Genomic DNA, 16,983 nt, shown 5'->3' with positions numbered 1-16,983 from the left:
ACCTAAGATGTGTGTTAACCACCAAAACGCGCTGGGATTCTTCGTCCACCGGTATTTGAAAGTACGCATCTGCTAGGTCCAACTCCGAAAAATACACTCCTGGAAATGGAAAAAAGAACACATTGACACCGGTGTGTCAGACCCACCATACTTGCTCCGGACACTGCGAGAGGGCTGTACAAGCAATGATCACACGCACGGCACAGCGGACACACCAGGAACCGCGGTGTTGGCCGTCGAATGGCGCTAGCTGCGCAGCATTTGTGCACCGCCGCCGTCAGTGTCAGCCAGTTTGCCGTGGCATACGGAGCTCCATCGCAGTCTTTAACACTGGTAGCATGCCGCGACAGCGTGGACGTGAACCGTATGTGCAGTTGACGGACTTTGAGCGAGGGCGTATAGTGGGCATGCGGGAGGCCGGGTGGACGTACCGCCGAATTGCTCAACACGTGGGGCGTGAGGTCTCCACAGTACATCGATGTTGTCGCCAGTGGTCGGCGGAAGGTGCACGTGCCCGTCGACCTGGGACCGGACCGTAGCGACGCACGGATGCACGCCAAGACCGTAGGATCCTACGCAGTGCCGTAGGGGACCGCACCGCCACTTCCCAGCAAATTAGGGACACTGTTGCTCCTGGGGTATCGGCGAGGACCATTCGCAACCGTCTCCATGAAGCTGGGCTACGGTCCCGCACACCGTTAGGCCGTCTTCCGCTCACGCCCCAACATCGTGCAGCCCGCCTCCAGTGGTGTCGCGACAGGCGTGAATGGAGGGACGAATGGAGACGTGTCGTCTTCAGCGATGAGAGTCGCTTCTGCCTTGGTGCCAATGATGGTCGTATGCGTGTTTGGCGCCGTGCAGGTGAGCGCCACAATCAGGACTGCATACGACCGAGGCACACAGGGCCAACACCCGGCATCATGGTGTGGGGAGCGATCTCCTACACTGGCCGTACACCACTGGTGATCGTCGAGCGGACACTGAATAGTACACGGTACATCCAAACCGTCATCGAACCCATCGTTCTACCATTCCTAGACCGGCAAGGGAACTTGCTGTTCCAACAGGACAATGCACGTCCGCATGTATCCCGTGCCACCCAACGTGCTCTAGAAGGTGTAAGTCAACTACCCTGGCCAGCAAGATCTCCGGATCTGTCCCCCATTGAGCATGTTTGGGACTGGATGAAGCGTCGTCTCACGCGGTCTGCACGTCCAGCACGAACGCTGGTCCAACTGAGGCGCCAGGTGGAAATGGCATGGCAAGCCGTTCCACAGGACTACATCCAGCATCTCTACGATCGTCTCCATGGGAGAATAGCAGCCTGCATTGCTGCGAAAGGTGGATATACACTGTACTAGTGCCGACATTGTGCATGCTCTGTTGCCTGTGTCTATGTGCCTGTGGTTCTGTCAGTGTGATCATGTGATGTATCTGACCACAGGAATGTGTCAATAAAGTTTCCCCTTCCTGGGACAATGAATTCAAGGTGTTCTTATTTCAATTTCCAGGAGTGTATTTACCCGGGCACAGTTTGTCAAAAGGTCTTCCGGGCGGGGTAAAGGAAAAGTTGCAATCACTATTTGCGGATTCCCTGTTTCCTTGAAGTCCACACAAAGTCTCAATTTTCCGGAAGGTTTTGGCAAAATTACTAAGGGTGATGCCCAGAGAGAAGCCTGCACACGTTCAAGTACACCTTGTGATTCCAAATCGTGTAATGTTTTTGCGACCTCATCACGCAATGCGTGGGGAACATTGCGCGCTCTGAAAAATTTCGGTTGCGCGTTTACTTTCAGTTCCAAATGTGCTCTGCACGCGTGGGTTCGAATCCCATCCTCGTCGCCAATGTTGTAGTTGGCAGGAGAGCCAACACCGTGTTATTAGAGGAGGCCGAAATGCACGCGTTTTAGTTCGCGCAGGCTGGCGTGAGGTCTGGAACAGGACAAGGAAATTAGAATTTAGAAAAACGGACGTAGCTGGTGGAATACTTAACTTTAATCCATTAATGATGAACGTCGCTCTTGACGGTACATGATTCACAATATCAAGAGTAACTGAATATGGCGCCTTGCTAGGTCGTACAAACGACGTAGCTGAAGGCTATTCTAAACTATCGTCTCGGCAAATGAGAGCGTATTTTGTCTGTGAACCATCGCTAGCAAAGTCGGTTGTACGACTGGGGCGAGTGCTAGGAAGTCTCTCTAGACCTGCCGTGTGGCGGCGCTCGGTCTGCAATCACTGATAGTGGCGACACGCGGGTCCGACGTATACTACCGGACCGCGGCCGATTTAAAGGCTACCACCTAGCAAGTGTGGTGTCTGGCGGTGACACCACACCAAGCGACTGGAAAAAAAGCGCAGGTGACTCCTGCATACAAGAAGTGTAAAGGAACGTATGCTCAAAATATAACTAATATCCTTGACATCGTTTTCTCGCAGAATTCTACAGTATATCCTGACTTGGAATGTAAAAAATTTCCTAGAGACCGAATAGTTCAGCTTTAGAAAGCATCGGTCGTGCGAAACGATACCTGCTTTTTTTGTCACATGATATAATGAGAACCACGGATGAAGGGCAGCAGGCAGATTCCATATTTCTCGACGTCTGGAAAGGAATTGAAACGGTGCCCCATTGCAGATTGTTAACGAAGGCACGAGCGCATGGAATAAGTTGGCAGACATGTGAGTGTAGACTTCTTAAGTAATCGAAAAATGGTTCAAATGGTCTGAGCACTATGGAACTTAACTTCTGAGGTCATCAGTCCCCTAGAACTTAGGTTAGTTCGGTTTAAGTAGTTCTACGGACATCACACACATCCATTCCCGAGGCAGGATTCGAACCTGCGACTGTAGAGGTCGCGCGGTTCCAGACTGTAGCGCCTTAAGTAATCGAACCCAGTATGTTGTCCTCGACGGCGAGTGTTCATCAGAGGCAATGGTATGGTCAGGGGCGCCCCCGGGAAGTGTGATGGTGGCGCGGCTGCCCTCTGTGTACACAAATGATTTGGTGGACAGGGTGGACGGCAATCTTCGATTGTTTGCTGATGATTCCGCGGTGTACGGCAACGTGTCGAGATTGAGTGACAGTAGGAAGATATAAGACGACTTTGAAAACATTACTAGTATGTGTGATGAATGGCAGCTGGGTCTTAGTGTAAAAAAAAAAAAAAAAAAAAAAAAAAATTCCGATGAGAAGCAAAAATATTCGGATACAGCATTCGTAGTGTCCTGCTTGACGCAATCACGTAGTTTAAATGTCTGGGCGTAACGTTAGGAAACGATATGAAATGGAATAAGCATGTGAGAATTCTGGTAGGGAAGGAGGACGGTTGAGTTCGGTTCATTGGGAGAATTTTAGGAAAGTGCACTTCATCGGTAAAGGAGACCACGTATAGCACGGATTGAAAGAAGACATCGAAGCAATTCAGAGACGAGCAGGCACATTTGTTACCGGTAGCTACGATCAGTCTGCAAGTGTTACGGATATTCTTAGAGGGAAGAAGACATTCATTTCGAAGAACACTCTTGAGAAAGTTCAGAGAACAGGCATTTGAAGCTCACTGAAGAATGATCCTGTTGCCGCCAGCATCCGTTTGTGGTAACGACCAGGAGAAATTAGGGCTCATACAAAGATATTGAGATAGTCGTTTCTCCCTGGCTCTACCTACGAGTGGAGCAGGGGGGGGGGGGGGGGGGGGGGAACGACCACTTGAGGTACAGCGTACGCTCCGCTACGCACCGCAGTGTGTCTTGCGGATAATGTACGTAGTTGTAGATGTAGAAGACGATAGTTGAATTATTGCTTTCATGTACATGAATGTAGTAAAATCTTTTTTCGTTTGATTTACTGTGGAATGGTGCTCTATTTCATTTCTCTTCTCTTATGACGACATGCATGGACGTTTGTGGAGTGATAGGTGGCCCTAGTTGGATGTAGATAAGGACCATTAACAGGAGTTTGTGACGGTGGCGATGACTGTAGAATGGTGGTGGGTGTTGTTGCTGCTCCCAGCTGTGGCAACTGTGCGGGCGATGGGGTGAGTGACGGGTGTGGGGCTGGTGATGGCGTCGGTGACGGAGTCAGCAACGTTGCTGGCGACGGTGTAGGTGGCAGTGGCGAAGGAGCTGCCTAATCACACCTCTTTGTGAGTGGTAAAACAATGAAGAGTACGGGGAACGGTGGGAGATTATCGGTGAAAACTACTAAGAGAGTGCAGGTGAAAGAGCTGAGGTGGTGGCGTAGCGTAGTGGGTCGTATCAATAAAAATGGAGAATGTACTTTCATACTCGAACTTTTGGGAGAACATTTTCAGGTTTGCATGATCAAAGCGAGTCGGAGGATATACTACATCCGAAAATATTGTCAACGTGAGCAAAAGGGTGAGGGAAGTTGATCAAAAGAAAGAACGCTCTCCGATTTCGTGTGAATAAAACTGGAGGACCTTCTTACAAACGGAATACATTAAAGTGAGCTCTATAGCATTCTTCGAGCTGAGTAAGTTCTGTTGAGGTTAAGTTTTACCGACTTTTTGGCAGTATCTGCAGTATTCGTGTTGCTTGGAATGCAAAAAAAGATATATGTAGCCCAACAAAGTGCTGAAGAGAGAAACTGCAGACCTTTATATAGGTTTAACAATAAGAACTTTAACTGCCTGGCGAACTGTCCTCCAGAAAATCACGAAAGAAGAGGGGAAGACCTGTCAAACGAAGTGAAAATTTAAAAACATTTTGTTGCTATTTAGTAGACCCAAGTTTTCAGACTGAGGAACGAGAAATCTTACGTGTTGGCCTACAACAAACAACCGCGTCACCGGCATTTCCAAATGTTCACCATCGTGTCTCCTCACACCGTAAGTCTTATACTTTGTTATGTAAGAAATAAGTAGGCGGATAAGAAACATTAATAACTTGTTTATTACCCAACCTAGCGATCTGTTTTTCGCGACCGCTTCCGTACTTGATAAGCGAGCACAATGTTGTGCGCCGTATTTAACCAAAATAATCTCGTGTCACAGAACTCTGGCATAGGTCCAGTTTGGAGTATATAACAGGTCATGTAGTCTCAAGATTTCGTTCGCATAATGTGTTCACCAAACTTCAGTGATAGAAAAGTTTTCCTCATGTCGAATATTCGGTAACACCGCAAGAAAATGCATTTTCGTAAACTGTCCGTAATCGTCTTAATAATTTGCTGGCGCACATAAAATATGTAAAAAAGTTAGTGCGCCTCTTCCTGTTTGAGAAAGCTGAAATTTAACGTTGCGAGCTGAAATTTAACGTTACGCTTGTTTTCCGTGCCAGACAGGACAGACTACACACACCGAGGCCTCGATAAGGAACAGAGGTAAGGAAAACTCTCGTCAGAGAATATAGCTTCAAATATTTTACTCATGTGAGCTTTCTCGGAGAATGTTCTTTTGCTCTGAGAACCCTCTCCAGAGAATGTACACTTGTTTATTCATACGGACCAGTGTGTCTGTTGGGTGTCAACACAAAGTCGAAAATCGGAGATGCATGGGAGGGGCACAGAGCTCCGACGGCAGTGGTGGAGCTTTGGTACCGCCCTTCTTGTTCAGGCAGCGTGCCATTTCGTTCGTCTTCTGTAGTTCACATATCACCATTTACAGTAGGCCATCTCTGAATTTCGCCAGTGTACTTAATTACTGGATTCGCACGATATCTTCCATCAGTAGAAGCCGAAACCGTGGATGGCGCACTGGCCCCTGTCCTTCTTGTACTCAAACTGACGACGATTGTCTTCCGTGGTAGTGGTCAGGGTCAGCCGCGCATTTACACAGAGCTTGTAGAAACTCCAGGTCCCTGTGGCGAGTGTTCATTGCGTCTTCTGTTGATTTGGCACTTGTGTGTGCAAACGCATGTGCTCTTAAACTGAATATGGTAGTCAGTACTGTATCATTACTGCTGTCTAGTACACTGACAGATTGTCCAGAAGGTTCGAGGTCTCTGTTTTAGTGGAGACTGTACGTTCGCCTCCTTCCTGCATTAAATCCGTTCTTTGGTTGCCTTATGGAATGTACAGATCTATTACATTACAAACATCTCTTTCCCGAAAATCTTCCCCAACCGAATCTCTGTATAATGATTATTTAGACGATTGTCAGTATGGACCTTTTTCCTCCATCTGAGGCATGCAAATTACGAATTTCAACACAGCACTGATTGACTCCTAGCTCGTTAGTGGAGTACTTGTGGTACTGTACATCCAAGGAGAACAGCGCGCTCACATACGTTACGTGGAAATGGTTTGCGAGCCTTAACACCGTGGCACAACATATGTTGAGACTGAATCGTGGATTTACTTTCAAAATCTTTTCTTAAAGAATTTACTTTATTTACTAGCGATTCATCAAGAACATTAACACATTTAATCACACTAGGTGAGCGTGGAAGTAGTTGCCAGTTAAATTATTTCAATAAATGGAAATTTATTCCTAAAAGCCCTTTTTTTTCTTTGAAACAGATTTAAAATTATAATCAGAAAGCACCCTGTAAATATCACCTTACAATTTATTCAGAGGCAGAAATAACAAAAAATTTTTTTTCACAATATGCGCTTTCGGGCTGAGAACGTTGTCGCTCCCTTTTAACACGGCCGTAGTCACGACCGCTCACAACAACCTCTGAAAGACTACACTGGTGCAAATCTGCAACACACCAGATTACTTTAAACTAAAAATTTTAACAACTCACACAAACACATAAACTATGCACCCCGTAGGTGGGATGGAAACGGTACAAAACACTCACATCAAAATTATTTGCCACCGAAAGTGCAACTTGTTTTTAAAAGAACTCTTACGGTGGAAGGGTGGCAACTTTATATACTAAAATGACTATTTAAATAGATACCCATGAAATGCAGTCTTACGTAAAATATACAAACATGCTCTACATTACACATATACCGCCTCTCAAGATGATAGGCAAGATAAAAACATATTTCAGGAATTCGGCCTTTTCACCTTAAGCAATAAATTCGTTAACACCGAATTCGACAAACATGACAGAGGCAGCTATTAACGTACGGCAGACCGACAGACACAAAGATAAACACTAACTGCCCAACAAATGCGGACGGGAGAGAGACGAGCAAGCTGGGGACGAGAGGCTGACCAAGTAACAAGTAGAATTTAACAAGTAAATGAAACAACATATCACGAATCTCTTAACTTCTAATAACTGCGATTTCTAGCGAAGACCTGGCGCAGCACCCCCCAAAACGCTCTCCCGAACCGTCCGCTGCCAGCAGCTTCAACGGACGCAGGAACGTGCGCCGATCTCGCGTCTGACGGCGTCACAGCTCGCGCCGGCCAGACCGAAGTCGTGGGTTGACTCCTGTTGCTCTCGTGTCGACCGCGAAGCCACTACCCCTCGCTGTACGGTGCGGCCCACTGGACTCACGTGGCGACCTCACATGCGCCGACACTCAAGACGGACCAGTCATCTTGTGTCCCAATGCGCGACCGACCAACCGATCGATCCAACCGCCAATGACCATTGCCTGAACAAACACGAGCAGACTGGCGGTCTAACACATACTGGCACTCCGGACGACAGACAGACACTGACTGCCCCACACTGATCCGGCTGACCAACTGACCAGACCCGCCGAGACTGACAGACTGACCCCCTGCCGAGCTCATAGCGCCCCTTAAATGCACGTGAGCAGGCTACCTTTTCCCTTTCCCACCAGAGGGAGACACCAAAGCTGCGATTGCCACAGCTGCGCCACCGCCAGAAACGGAGGGCGACTGCTTCACACTACGCGCTGTGGCGCGCTCTTCACATCAGCAATTTTTTTTTTTTTTTCCACGGCTCCGAGACGGATTGCTTTCCGATGAAACTGGGGACCCAGATACGACACGGAACTCATTATCATACTGCTTCATCCTTTAGTTGATCACGCTGTTCTCACGTAACAGTAATAATCGAGGACCATGCTACAAGGAGTATGTGGCAGTATGTAAACTTTCCATCGTTGAAGGGCCATAGGGAATGCAGTTGCTAGGCGCTTCAGTCCGGAACCGCGCTGCTGCTGCGGTCGCAGGTTCGAATCCAGCCTCGGGCATGGATGTGTGTGATGTCCTCAGGTTAGTTAGGTTTAAGTAGTTCTAAGTTCTAGGGGCAGTCAGACTGATTAGGAAAAAAATATCTTATGCCAGATTTTGAGGGTTCCATTCTCATCATGAGATGTACAGAACACTGACCTTAGAACCACATTTTACTCCCAACAATTGCTGTATGATAACTTCCACTCAACGAGAGACCTAAGCCAACCACTCACGAAGCGAGACCCAGCTAATGGCTCACAAACCAAATAAACAAACATTTGTATGGTGCGTTTTTTTGTGTAGTACTTCTGCAAATCAAGCTGCGAATATATCAAACACAGCAGTGTGAAACTCTAGACGGCGACTTACGGGTGTAAGCAGAAACATTATAAAAACGCCACAACTGATAAAACACGTATTCTGAAATAAACACATATTTTTGGTAGTTGGAAAGACGGATTTGAAATACCTTGAGTCATCATATCGCTCTGGCCTTAACCGGTGGATTAGCTGAAAGGGACTGAATAAGTGGATCTGTTTGCGTATGAAGATTGTAGGCCAGCTGGAAGCAGATCTCTCACATAAAGACGAGGTCTGTCGACAAACGTGAATGTACCGTCAGAGTTACATCGCGGCTGTCACATCAGTTAATGCAGACACGAAACTCCCTGGCAGACTAGAGACGTGTGTCGGATCCCCGACGTTTCAGGGGGTGTGCGCTCTCCACTGCAGAGTGAGAATTCGTCCAGGAAGCAATCCCCGAGGCCGCTGCTCACTGCGGTGTCCTTGCACTGCAGTTCCCGTGACAGACGTGGTGCTGTTAGGGCGGGTCTCGCTTGATGCCTGGCTAGCTGGATGTGTATTTTTTAAGGACGTCACATTCACCATTGACTGTAAAAATTATTTATTTTACAATTGGAGTTTCGGCTCAAATAGCTTTAAGCACTGTGGGACTTATCTAAGCTCATCAGTCCCCTAGAACTTACAACTACTTAAACCTAACTAACCTGAGGAAATCACACACATCCATGCCCGAGGCAGGATTCCAACTTGCGGCCGCAGCAGCAGCGCGGTTCCGGACTGAAGCTCCTAGAAAAGCTCGGCTACAGCGGCCGGCTGCAGTTTCGGCCTCTGGGCCATTTGCATGTGGTATTGCGGAAGGTTTCGCTTCAGCTCACGTCAGATTTTAAAATTCTCCCATATGTGAACAGGTGTGTACAATACACACTGATTAAGTATACATTTAAGTCAACAGAAATCTGGACAACTTACCTTAATCTGTCACAAATTTGAACAAGTCATTCATCTCCTTAACACGAAAATCACATGATCATTTTCTTGGAATGCATAGGAAATTCTTGTTTTATAGAAAAAATGTATTCTGCTGCAAGCGCTGCAGCTCTCGAGTTTGATGTGTCTAATTTACATCTAAAACCATTTCGTGCGATACAGCAGCACAGAACGGAGTGAATTTTCTGCAAGAAATAGTTAAAATTAGTATCTCATTAAAGTGCTCTGAAATCTGGATGAGCTAGAATACTACACTACTGGCCATTAAAATTGCTACACGAAGAAGAAATGCAGATAATAAACGGGTATTCATTGGACAAATATATTATACTAGACCTGACATGTGATAACATTTTCACGCAATTTCGGTGCATAGATCCTGAGAAATCAGTACCCAGAACAACCACCTCTGGCCGTAATAACGGCCTTGATACGCCTAGGCATTGAGTCAAACAGAGCTTGGATGGCTTGTACAGGTACAGCTGCCCATGCCCACAGTTCATCAAGAGTAGTGACTGGCGTATTGTGACGGGCCAGTTGCTCGGCCAACATTGACCAGACTTTTTCAATTGGTGAGAGATCTGGGGAATGTGCTGGCCAGGGCAGCAGTCGAACATTTTCTGTATCCAGAAAGGCTGTACAGGACCTGCAACATGCGGCCGTGCATTATCCTGCTGAAATGTAGGGTTTCGCAGGGATCGAATGAAGGATAGAGCCACGGGTCGAAACACATCTGAATTGTAACGTCCACTGTTCAAAGTGCCGTCAATGCGAACAAGACGTGACCGAGACGTGTAACCAATGGCACCCATTCCGCCGGGTGATACGCCAGTATGGCGATGACGAATACACGCTTCCAATGTGGGTTCACCACGATGTCGCCAAACACGCATGTGACCATCGTGATGCTGTAAACAGATGCTGGATTCATCCGAAAAAATGACGTTTTGCCATTAGTGCACCGAGGTTCGTCGTTGAGTACACCATCGCAGGCGCTTCTGTCTGTGATGCAGCGTCAAGGGTAACCGCAACCACGGTCTCCGAGCTGATAGTCCGTGCTGCTGTAAACGTCGTCAAACTGCTCGTGCAGATAGTTGTTGTCCTGCAAACGTTCCCATTTGTTGACTCAGGGATCGAGACGTGGCTGCACGATCCGTTATAGCCATGCGGATAAGATGCCTGTCATCTCGACTGCTAGTGATACGAGGCCGTTGGGATCCAGCACGGCGTTCCGTATCACCCTCCTGAACCCCCCGATTCGATTTCTGCTAACGGTCATTGCATCTCGACCAACGCGAGCAGCAATGTCGCGATAAGATAAACCGCAATCTGGACAGGCTACAATCCGACCTTTATCAAAGTCGAAAACGTGATGGTACCCATTTCTCCTCCTTACACGAGGCATCACAACAACGTTTGACCAGGCAACGCCGGTGAACTGCTGTTTGTGTATGAGAAATCGTTTGGAAACTTTCCTCATGTCAGCACGTTGTAGACTTCGCCACCAGCGCCAACCTTGTGTGAATGCTCTGAAAAGCTAATCAGTTGCATATCACGGCATCTTCTTCCTGTCGGTTAAATTTCGCGTCTCTATTACGTAATCTTCGTGGTGTAAACAATTTTAATGGTCTGTAGTGTAAAAAGTCAATGGGTTTGCGATTGTTTGCTGTGTTTCTATGCTTCCTTTAAACTCTGCAATGGTCAAAGTTTGCGTCCCAGTGTGGCATTCAGTTTTCATCTGACAGGCAATTTCTAATGCACTGCTGAGTGTAAATCCATTGTGGATACTTTTACATTCTCGCGTACACTGTTCGCGGTTGCTTATTAGCTTTCAACCTCGCTCCTCGTGTGTTACAGGCGGCCGCTGTTGAGTCCACGCCTACTGCTCTACCAGCCGTGGAACGTCTTCTTCCACGACGACTTCAGTGCGCTGTGCGAGGAGCGGCAGCCAGAATCGTCGCACATGTTCAGAGTCGCTGACGCAGTGTACACCTTCTACCGTGTCTACTGGTTTACTGCAGCCGATCCCCTAGATATACTCTTCGATCTTTATTTCGAGTCTATGGGTAAGTTTAACACTCGGACCTATGATCTTCATGATTATACAGTGACGACTGTCCAGTTGTTACAGGAATGAGGTTAAAATATGCTTCTGAATATCTAGTTTTACATCCTACATTATTTCGTATGTCACTTAAGATAATCAGCGGTGCTCTTTCCGAAGTCAGTTTTGCGACTGGCTGGCCACTGTCCATCTGGATCTCTTACAAGCTAAATACTTCATTTCGATGTACTATCGATTCCTTCATTATGCTGGGAGTAAAAAAGGGTATGCACACAAAATTCTGGTGTGTTTAAAGAAGATTAAAGAAATAAATTTTTACGTGCCACAAGTGTCGCAGGTGCTCCCTCTCCCCGCTAGTGGTCCACAAAGGTTTCAACGCCAGTGATGTTCGGAGACTGTGTTCAAACTGAAGCGTGACGAATGATGTTTTAGAAATGAAACTCAAGTGGCAGCCGGGTGCTAATAATAGCATAACACACTCGAAACAAGCGGGTGTACCGGCTGCAGTCTCAGCCTGACTGGCAGACACTGCAGGTGAGCTGGTTGCCTGTGTCCGGTACACCGAGCAACTCGTCTCCCTCCCGCAGGGGGCGAGCAACGTCCCCAAAAGGGTATTCATCGCACTCCATGTTGAACACCGTCTATGAACATCAGTGGAGGTAAAACTTTCGTACACGTGTGTCACATAAAGTGTTCCTTTGCACCTTCTCTAAGCAATCTAAAGTTCTGTACATGTAGTTTCTTTTTTTACCATATAAGACTTGTTTTAAAAACGACGATTGGTTTTTGTAGCGTAAGGGCTAAAGACAAACTAATATTTTGTCAATGCTGCAACTGGTGTAGTGTTCTAAATGTCTCATATACGATCCCGGTATAATATTATTCGTGCCTACTAATTTTCTTTTACGAATAATATTTCGATTTGTGACTGAACAGTTAATTGTTCAAGGTAAATTGTTAATATTGTTCTTACAAATGATAATCCTACAAACTGTAATATTGTTGTTGTTTTGCCGGCCAGAGTGGCCGAGCGGTTCTAGGCGCTACAGTCTGGAACCGCGCGACCGCTTAGGTCGCAGGTTCGAATCCTGCCTCGGGAATTGATGTGTGTGATGTCCTTAGGTTAGTTAGGTTTAAGTAGTTCTAAGTTCTAGGGGACTGATGACCTCAGACGTTAAATCCCATAGTGCTCAGAGCCATTTGAACCATTTTTTGTTGTTGTTGTGGTCTTCAATCCTGAGACTGGTTTGATGCAGCTCTCCATGCTACTCTATCCTGTACAAGCTTCTTCATCTCCCAGTACCTACTGCAAACTACATCCTTCTGAATCTGATTAGTATTGGAGGGCAGCGTGGAGGGTAAAAATCGTAGAGGGAGATCAAGAAATGAATACACTAAATTGGTGATCCCTTGATGCCATTTCCTACCAACCGATCCCTTCTTCTAGTCAGTTTGTGCCACAAATTCCACTTCTCCCCAATTCCATTCAATAACTCCTCATTAGTTACGTGATCTACCCATCTAATCTTCAGCATTCTTCTGTAGCACCACATTTCGATAGCTTCAATTCTCTTCCTGTCCAAACAATTTATCGTCCACGTTTCACTTCCATACATGGCTACACTCGACACAAATACTTTAAGAAACGACTTCATGACACTTAATTCTATACTCGATGTTAACAAGTTTCTCTTCTTCAGAAATGCTTTCCTTGCCATTGCCAGTCTACATTTTATATTCTCTCTACTTCACCCATCATCGGTTATTTTGTTCCCCAAATAGTAAAATTCCTTTACTACTTTAAGTATCTCATTTCCTAATCTAGTTCCCTCAGCATCACACGACTTAATTCGACTACATTCCATTATCATCGTTTTGCTTTTGTTGAGGTTCATCTTATATCCTCCTTTCAACACACTGCCCATTCCGTTCAACTGCTCTTCCAAGTCCTTTGCTGTGTCTGACAGAATTACAATGTCATCGGCGAACCTCAAAGTTTTTATTACCTCTCCATGGATTTCAATACCTACTCCGAATTTTTCTTTTGTTTCCTTTACTGCTTGCTCAATATAAAGATTGAATAGCATCGGGGAGAGGCTACAAACCTGTCTCACTCCCTTCACAACCACTGCTTCCCTTTCATGTCCCTCGACTCTTATAACTGCCATCTGGTTTCAGTAAATAGCCTTTCGCTCCCTGTATTTTACACGTACCACTATTAGAATTTGAAAGAGAGTGTTCCTGTCAACATCGTCGAAAGCTTTCTCTAAGACTAAAAAGACAAGAAAGGTAGGTTTGCCTTTTCTTAATCTTTCTTCTAAGATAAATCATAGGGTCAGTATTGTCTCACGTGTTCCAGTATTTATACGGAACCCAAACTAATCTTCCCCGAGGTCGGCTTCTACCAGTTTTTCCATTCGTCTGTAAAGAATTCGGGTTAGTATTTTGCAGCTGTGAAAGTTCGGTAATTTTCACATCTGTCTACACCTGTTTTCTTTGGGATTGGAATTATTATATTGATCTTGAAGTCTGAGGGTATTTCGCCTGTCTCATACATCTTGCTTACCAGATGGTACAGTTTTGTCAGGACTGGCTCTCCCACTGCTGTCAGTAGTTCTAATGGAATGTTGTTTATTCCCGGGGTCTTGTTTCGACTCAGGTCTTTCAGTGCTCCGTCAAACTCTTCACGCAGTACCATAGCTCCCATTTCATCTTCATCTACATGCTCTTCCATTTCCATAATATTGTCCTCAAGTACATCGCCCTTGTAGACCCTCTATATACTCCTTCCACCTTTCTGCTTTCCCTTCTTTGCTTAGAACTGTGTTTCCATCTGAGCTCTTCATATTCGTAGAAGTGGTTCTCTTTCCTCCAAAGGTCTCTTTAATTGCCCTGTAGGCAGTATCTATCGTACCCCTAGCGAGATAAGCCGCCACATCCTTACATATATCATCTAGCCATCGCTGCTTAGCCATTTTGCACTTCCTGTCGATCTCTTTTTTGAGACGTTTGTATTCCTTTTTGCCTGCTTTATTTACTGCATTTTTATATTTTCTCCTTTCATCAAATAAATTCAATATTTCTTCTCTTACCCAAGGATTTCTACTAGCCCTCGTCTTTTTACCTACTTGATCCCCTGCTGCCTTCGCTACTTCATCCCTCGAAGCTAACCATTCTTCATCTACTGTATTTTTTCCCCTATTCCTGTCAATTATTACCTTATTCTTTCCCTGAAACGCTGTGCAACCTCTGGTTCTTTCAGTTTATCCAGATCCCATCTCCTTAAATTCCCACCTTTTTGCAGTTTCTCCAGTTTTAATCTAGAGTTCATAACCAATAGATTGTGGTCTGAGTCCACATCTGCCCCTGGAAATGTCTTACAATGTAAAACCTGGTTCCTAAACCTCTGTCTTACCATTATATGATCTATCTGATATCTTCTAGAATCTCTGTAATAGGACTGAGAAAACTCATTATATGTAATCGCGGGGAAGAATCGCCTTAAAAAGTTCCTTTTAATGCGCCGCACATTAGGGAGATAGACTGTATGCTACAGCAGAATAATTACTGCAGACACTTAGAAGCATGAAACTGCCACATACAAACAAGTGGACGTGTCGGGGAATAAGAGACTCTTACTTTATCTGTTTGTACTGCTCTCTGTAGGGTATAATTATGGCCGAGTTTGTAATCGACGCGGAGAATAAATGTGTTAGCTGAAGTTAATGTTTGAATGCCTTAAAATACTGGCGAGTAGCGACAAGATATTACAGAGTGAGCAGCTAGAAGACCTTACAGAGTTGTGTGGACAAGTAGCTGACGTTAAGCCCGATGTTAGAGGAAAGCTGTCGTCATAATTCAGAGAGACCGCACAGATCGTGGCAGTTTGGTCGCGATAACGAACGAGGGTGGGGGGGGGGGGCGGGGGGGGGGGTGGAGGAGCGGTTGCGAATGTCGTCCGGACACGTGGTTATGCCGCGGATGGCTTGCGACACCCGGCAGGCTGCTACAACGCCCCTGTCCAAACGAGTGGCCCTCGCCACTTTAAAACCGTGGCACTTTACTGCTTAATTCTTCACGCATCACCGTCCAGCAGAACTAGAACCTAATTGGCGACAAGTCCCACTAACACTATGACGTCAAAAATTAGGACTCATTCAACTGCTGAGAATGGCAGCGGCCACGATGTACGTGCTGGCACACAGAAAGCTGCTATTGCCTTTAATCCCCAGAAGTTTTCCGTACTGCGTGGGCAGCAAGTGGCGCAGGGAATGACATTTCCTGCATCAGGGCGCCTCTTTGAGAATTAAAAGCCGTTCACATTTTCAGCAGATTATAATGGATTTCGCTGTTCGGAAGAAATTACTATGTAGTCACGTGATGGTCGTATCAAAACTCAGATACAGGAATACTGTTCTGCGGTATTCAAGGAACCTGGCTCCATCTGTCTCCTTACTCTCTGTTTCTCCCGTGAGGAGAATACAGCTGAGCACCCCTACCTCGAGCACGGCTAACAGCGAGCGACGCCGTGGCTGCCGGCAGTGCCAGTGCGAAGAGCCGCAGCCGCCCACGGTGTGGGTTCGCAGAGCAAACAAGCGACCGCCAGCATCAGCGTCTGGCTGCCGGAAAGCGCTGTGTCTGGGAATAAGCTGAAGATCTGCTCTCATGTACCAATCACCTGCTAGAGCACAGCCACCCTCCCATAGAAGATTCCAAACTGTCCATTGTTGTTGTTGTTGTCGTCTTCAGTCCTGAGACTGGTTTGATGCAGCTCTCCATGCTACTCTATCCTGTGCAAGCTTCTTCATCTCCCAGTACCTACTGCAACCTACATCCTTCTGAATCTGCTTAGTATATTGATCTCTTGGTGTCCCTCTACGATTTTTACCCTCCACGTTGCCCTCCAATGCTAAATTTGTAATCCCTTGATGCCTCAAAACATGTCATACCAACCGATCCCTTCTTCTAGTCAAGTTGTGCCACAAACTTCTCTTCTCCCCAATCCTATTCAATACCTCCTCATTAGTTACGTGATCTACCCACCTTATCTTCAGCATTCTTCTGTAGCACCACATTTCGAAAGCTTCTATTCTCTTCTTGTCCAAACTGGTTATCGTCCATGTTTCACTTCCATACATGGCTACACTCCATACAAATACTTTCAGAAACGACTTCCTGACACTTAAATCAATACTCGATGTTAACAAATTTCTCTTCTTCAGAAACGATTTCCTTGCCATTGCCAGTCTACATTTTATATCCTCTCTACTTCGACCATCATCAGTTATTTTGCTCCCTAAATAGCAAAACTCCTTTACTACTTTAAGTATCTCATTTCCTAATCTAATCCCCTCAGCATCACCCGATTTAATTTGACTGCATTCCATTATCCTCGTTTTGCTTTTGTTAATGTTCATCTTATATCCTCCTTTCAAGACACTGTCCATTCCATTCAACTGCTCTTCCAAGTCCTATGCTGTCTCTGACAGAATTACAATGTCATCGGCGAACCTCAAAGTTTTTACTTCTTCTCCATGAATTTTAATACCTAATCCG

The 16,983-nt window shown here is 46.0% G+C and overlaps 1 protein-coding gene across 1 annotated transcript in view; it reads left to right on the top strand.

The window, feature by feature from the left end:
• The window catches only part of LOC126203203 (uncharacterized), a 55,644-nt gene that overhangs the window by 25,283 nt on the left and 13,378 nt on the right, over nucleotides 1-16,983 (top strand). Inside the window, exon 4 of the mRNA XM_049937447.1 lies at nucleotides 11,220-11,428. Within this exon, the coding sequence (XP_049793404.1) occupies nucleotides 11,220-11,428 (209 nt within the window). The remainder of the gene's footprint in view (nucleotides 1-11,219; nucleotides 11,429-16,983) is intronic.

Source organism: Schistocerca nitens, chromosome 9 (assembly GCF_023898315.1).
Source record: "Schistocerca nitens isolate TAMUIC-IGC-003100 chromosome 9, iqSchNite1.1, whole genome shotgun sequence".
NCBI classification, from domain to species: Eukaryota; Metazoa; Arthropoda; class Insecta; order Orthoptera; family Acrididae; genus Schistocerca; species Schistocerca nitens.
This window is presented reverse-complemented; position numbering and strand designations above follow the sequence as displayed.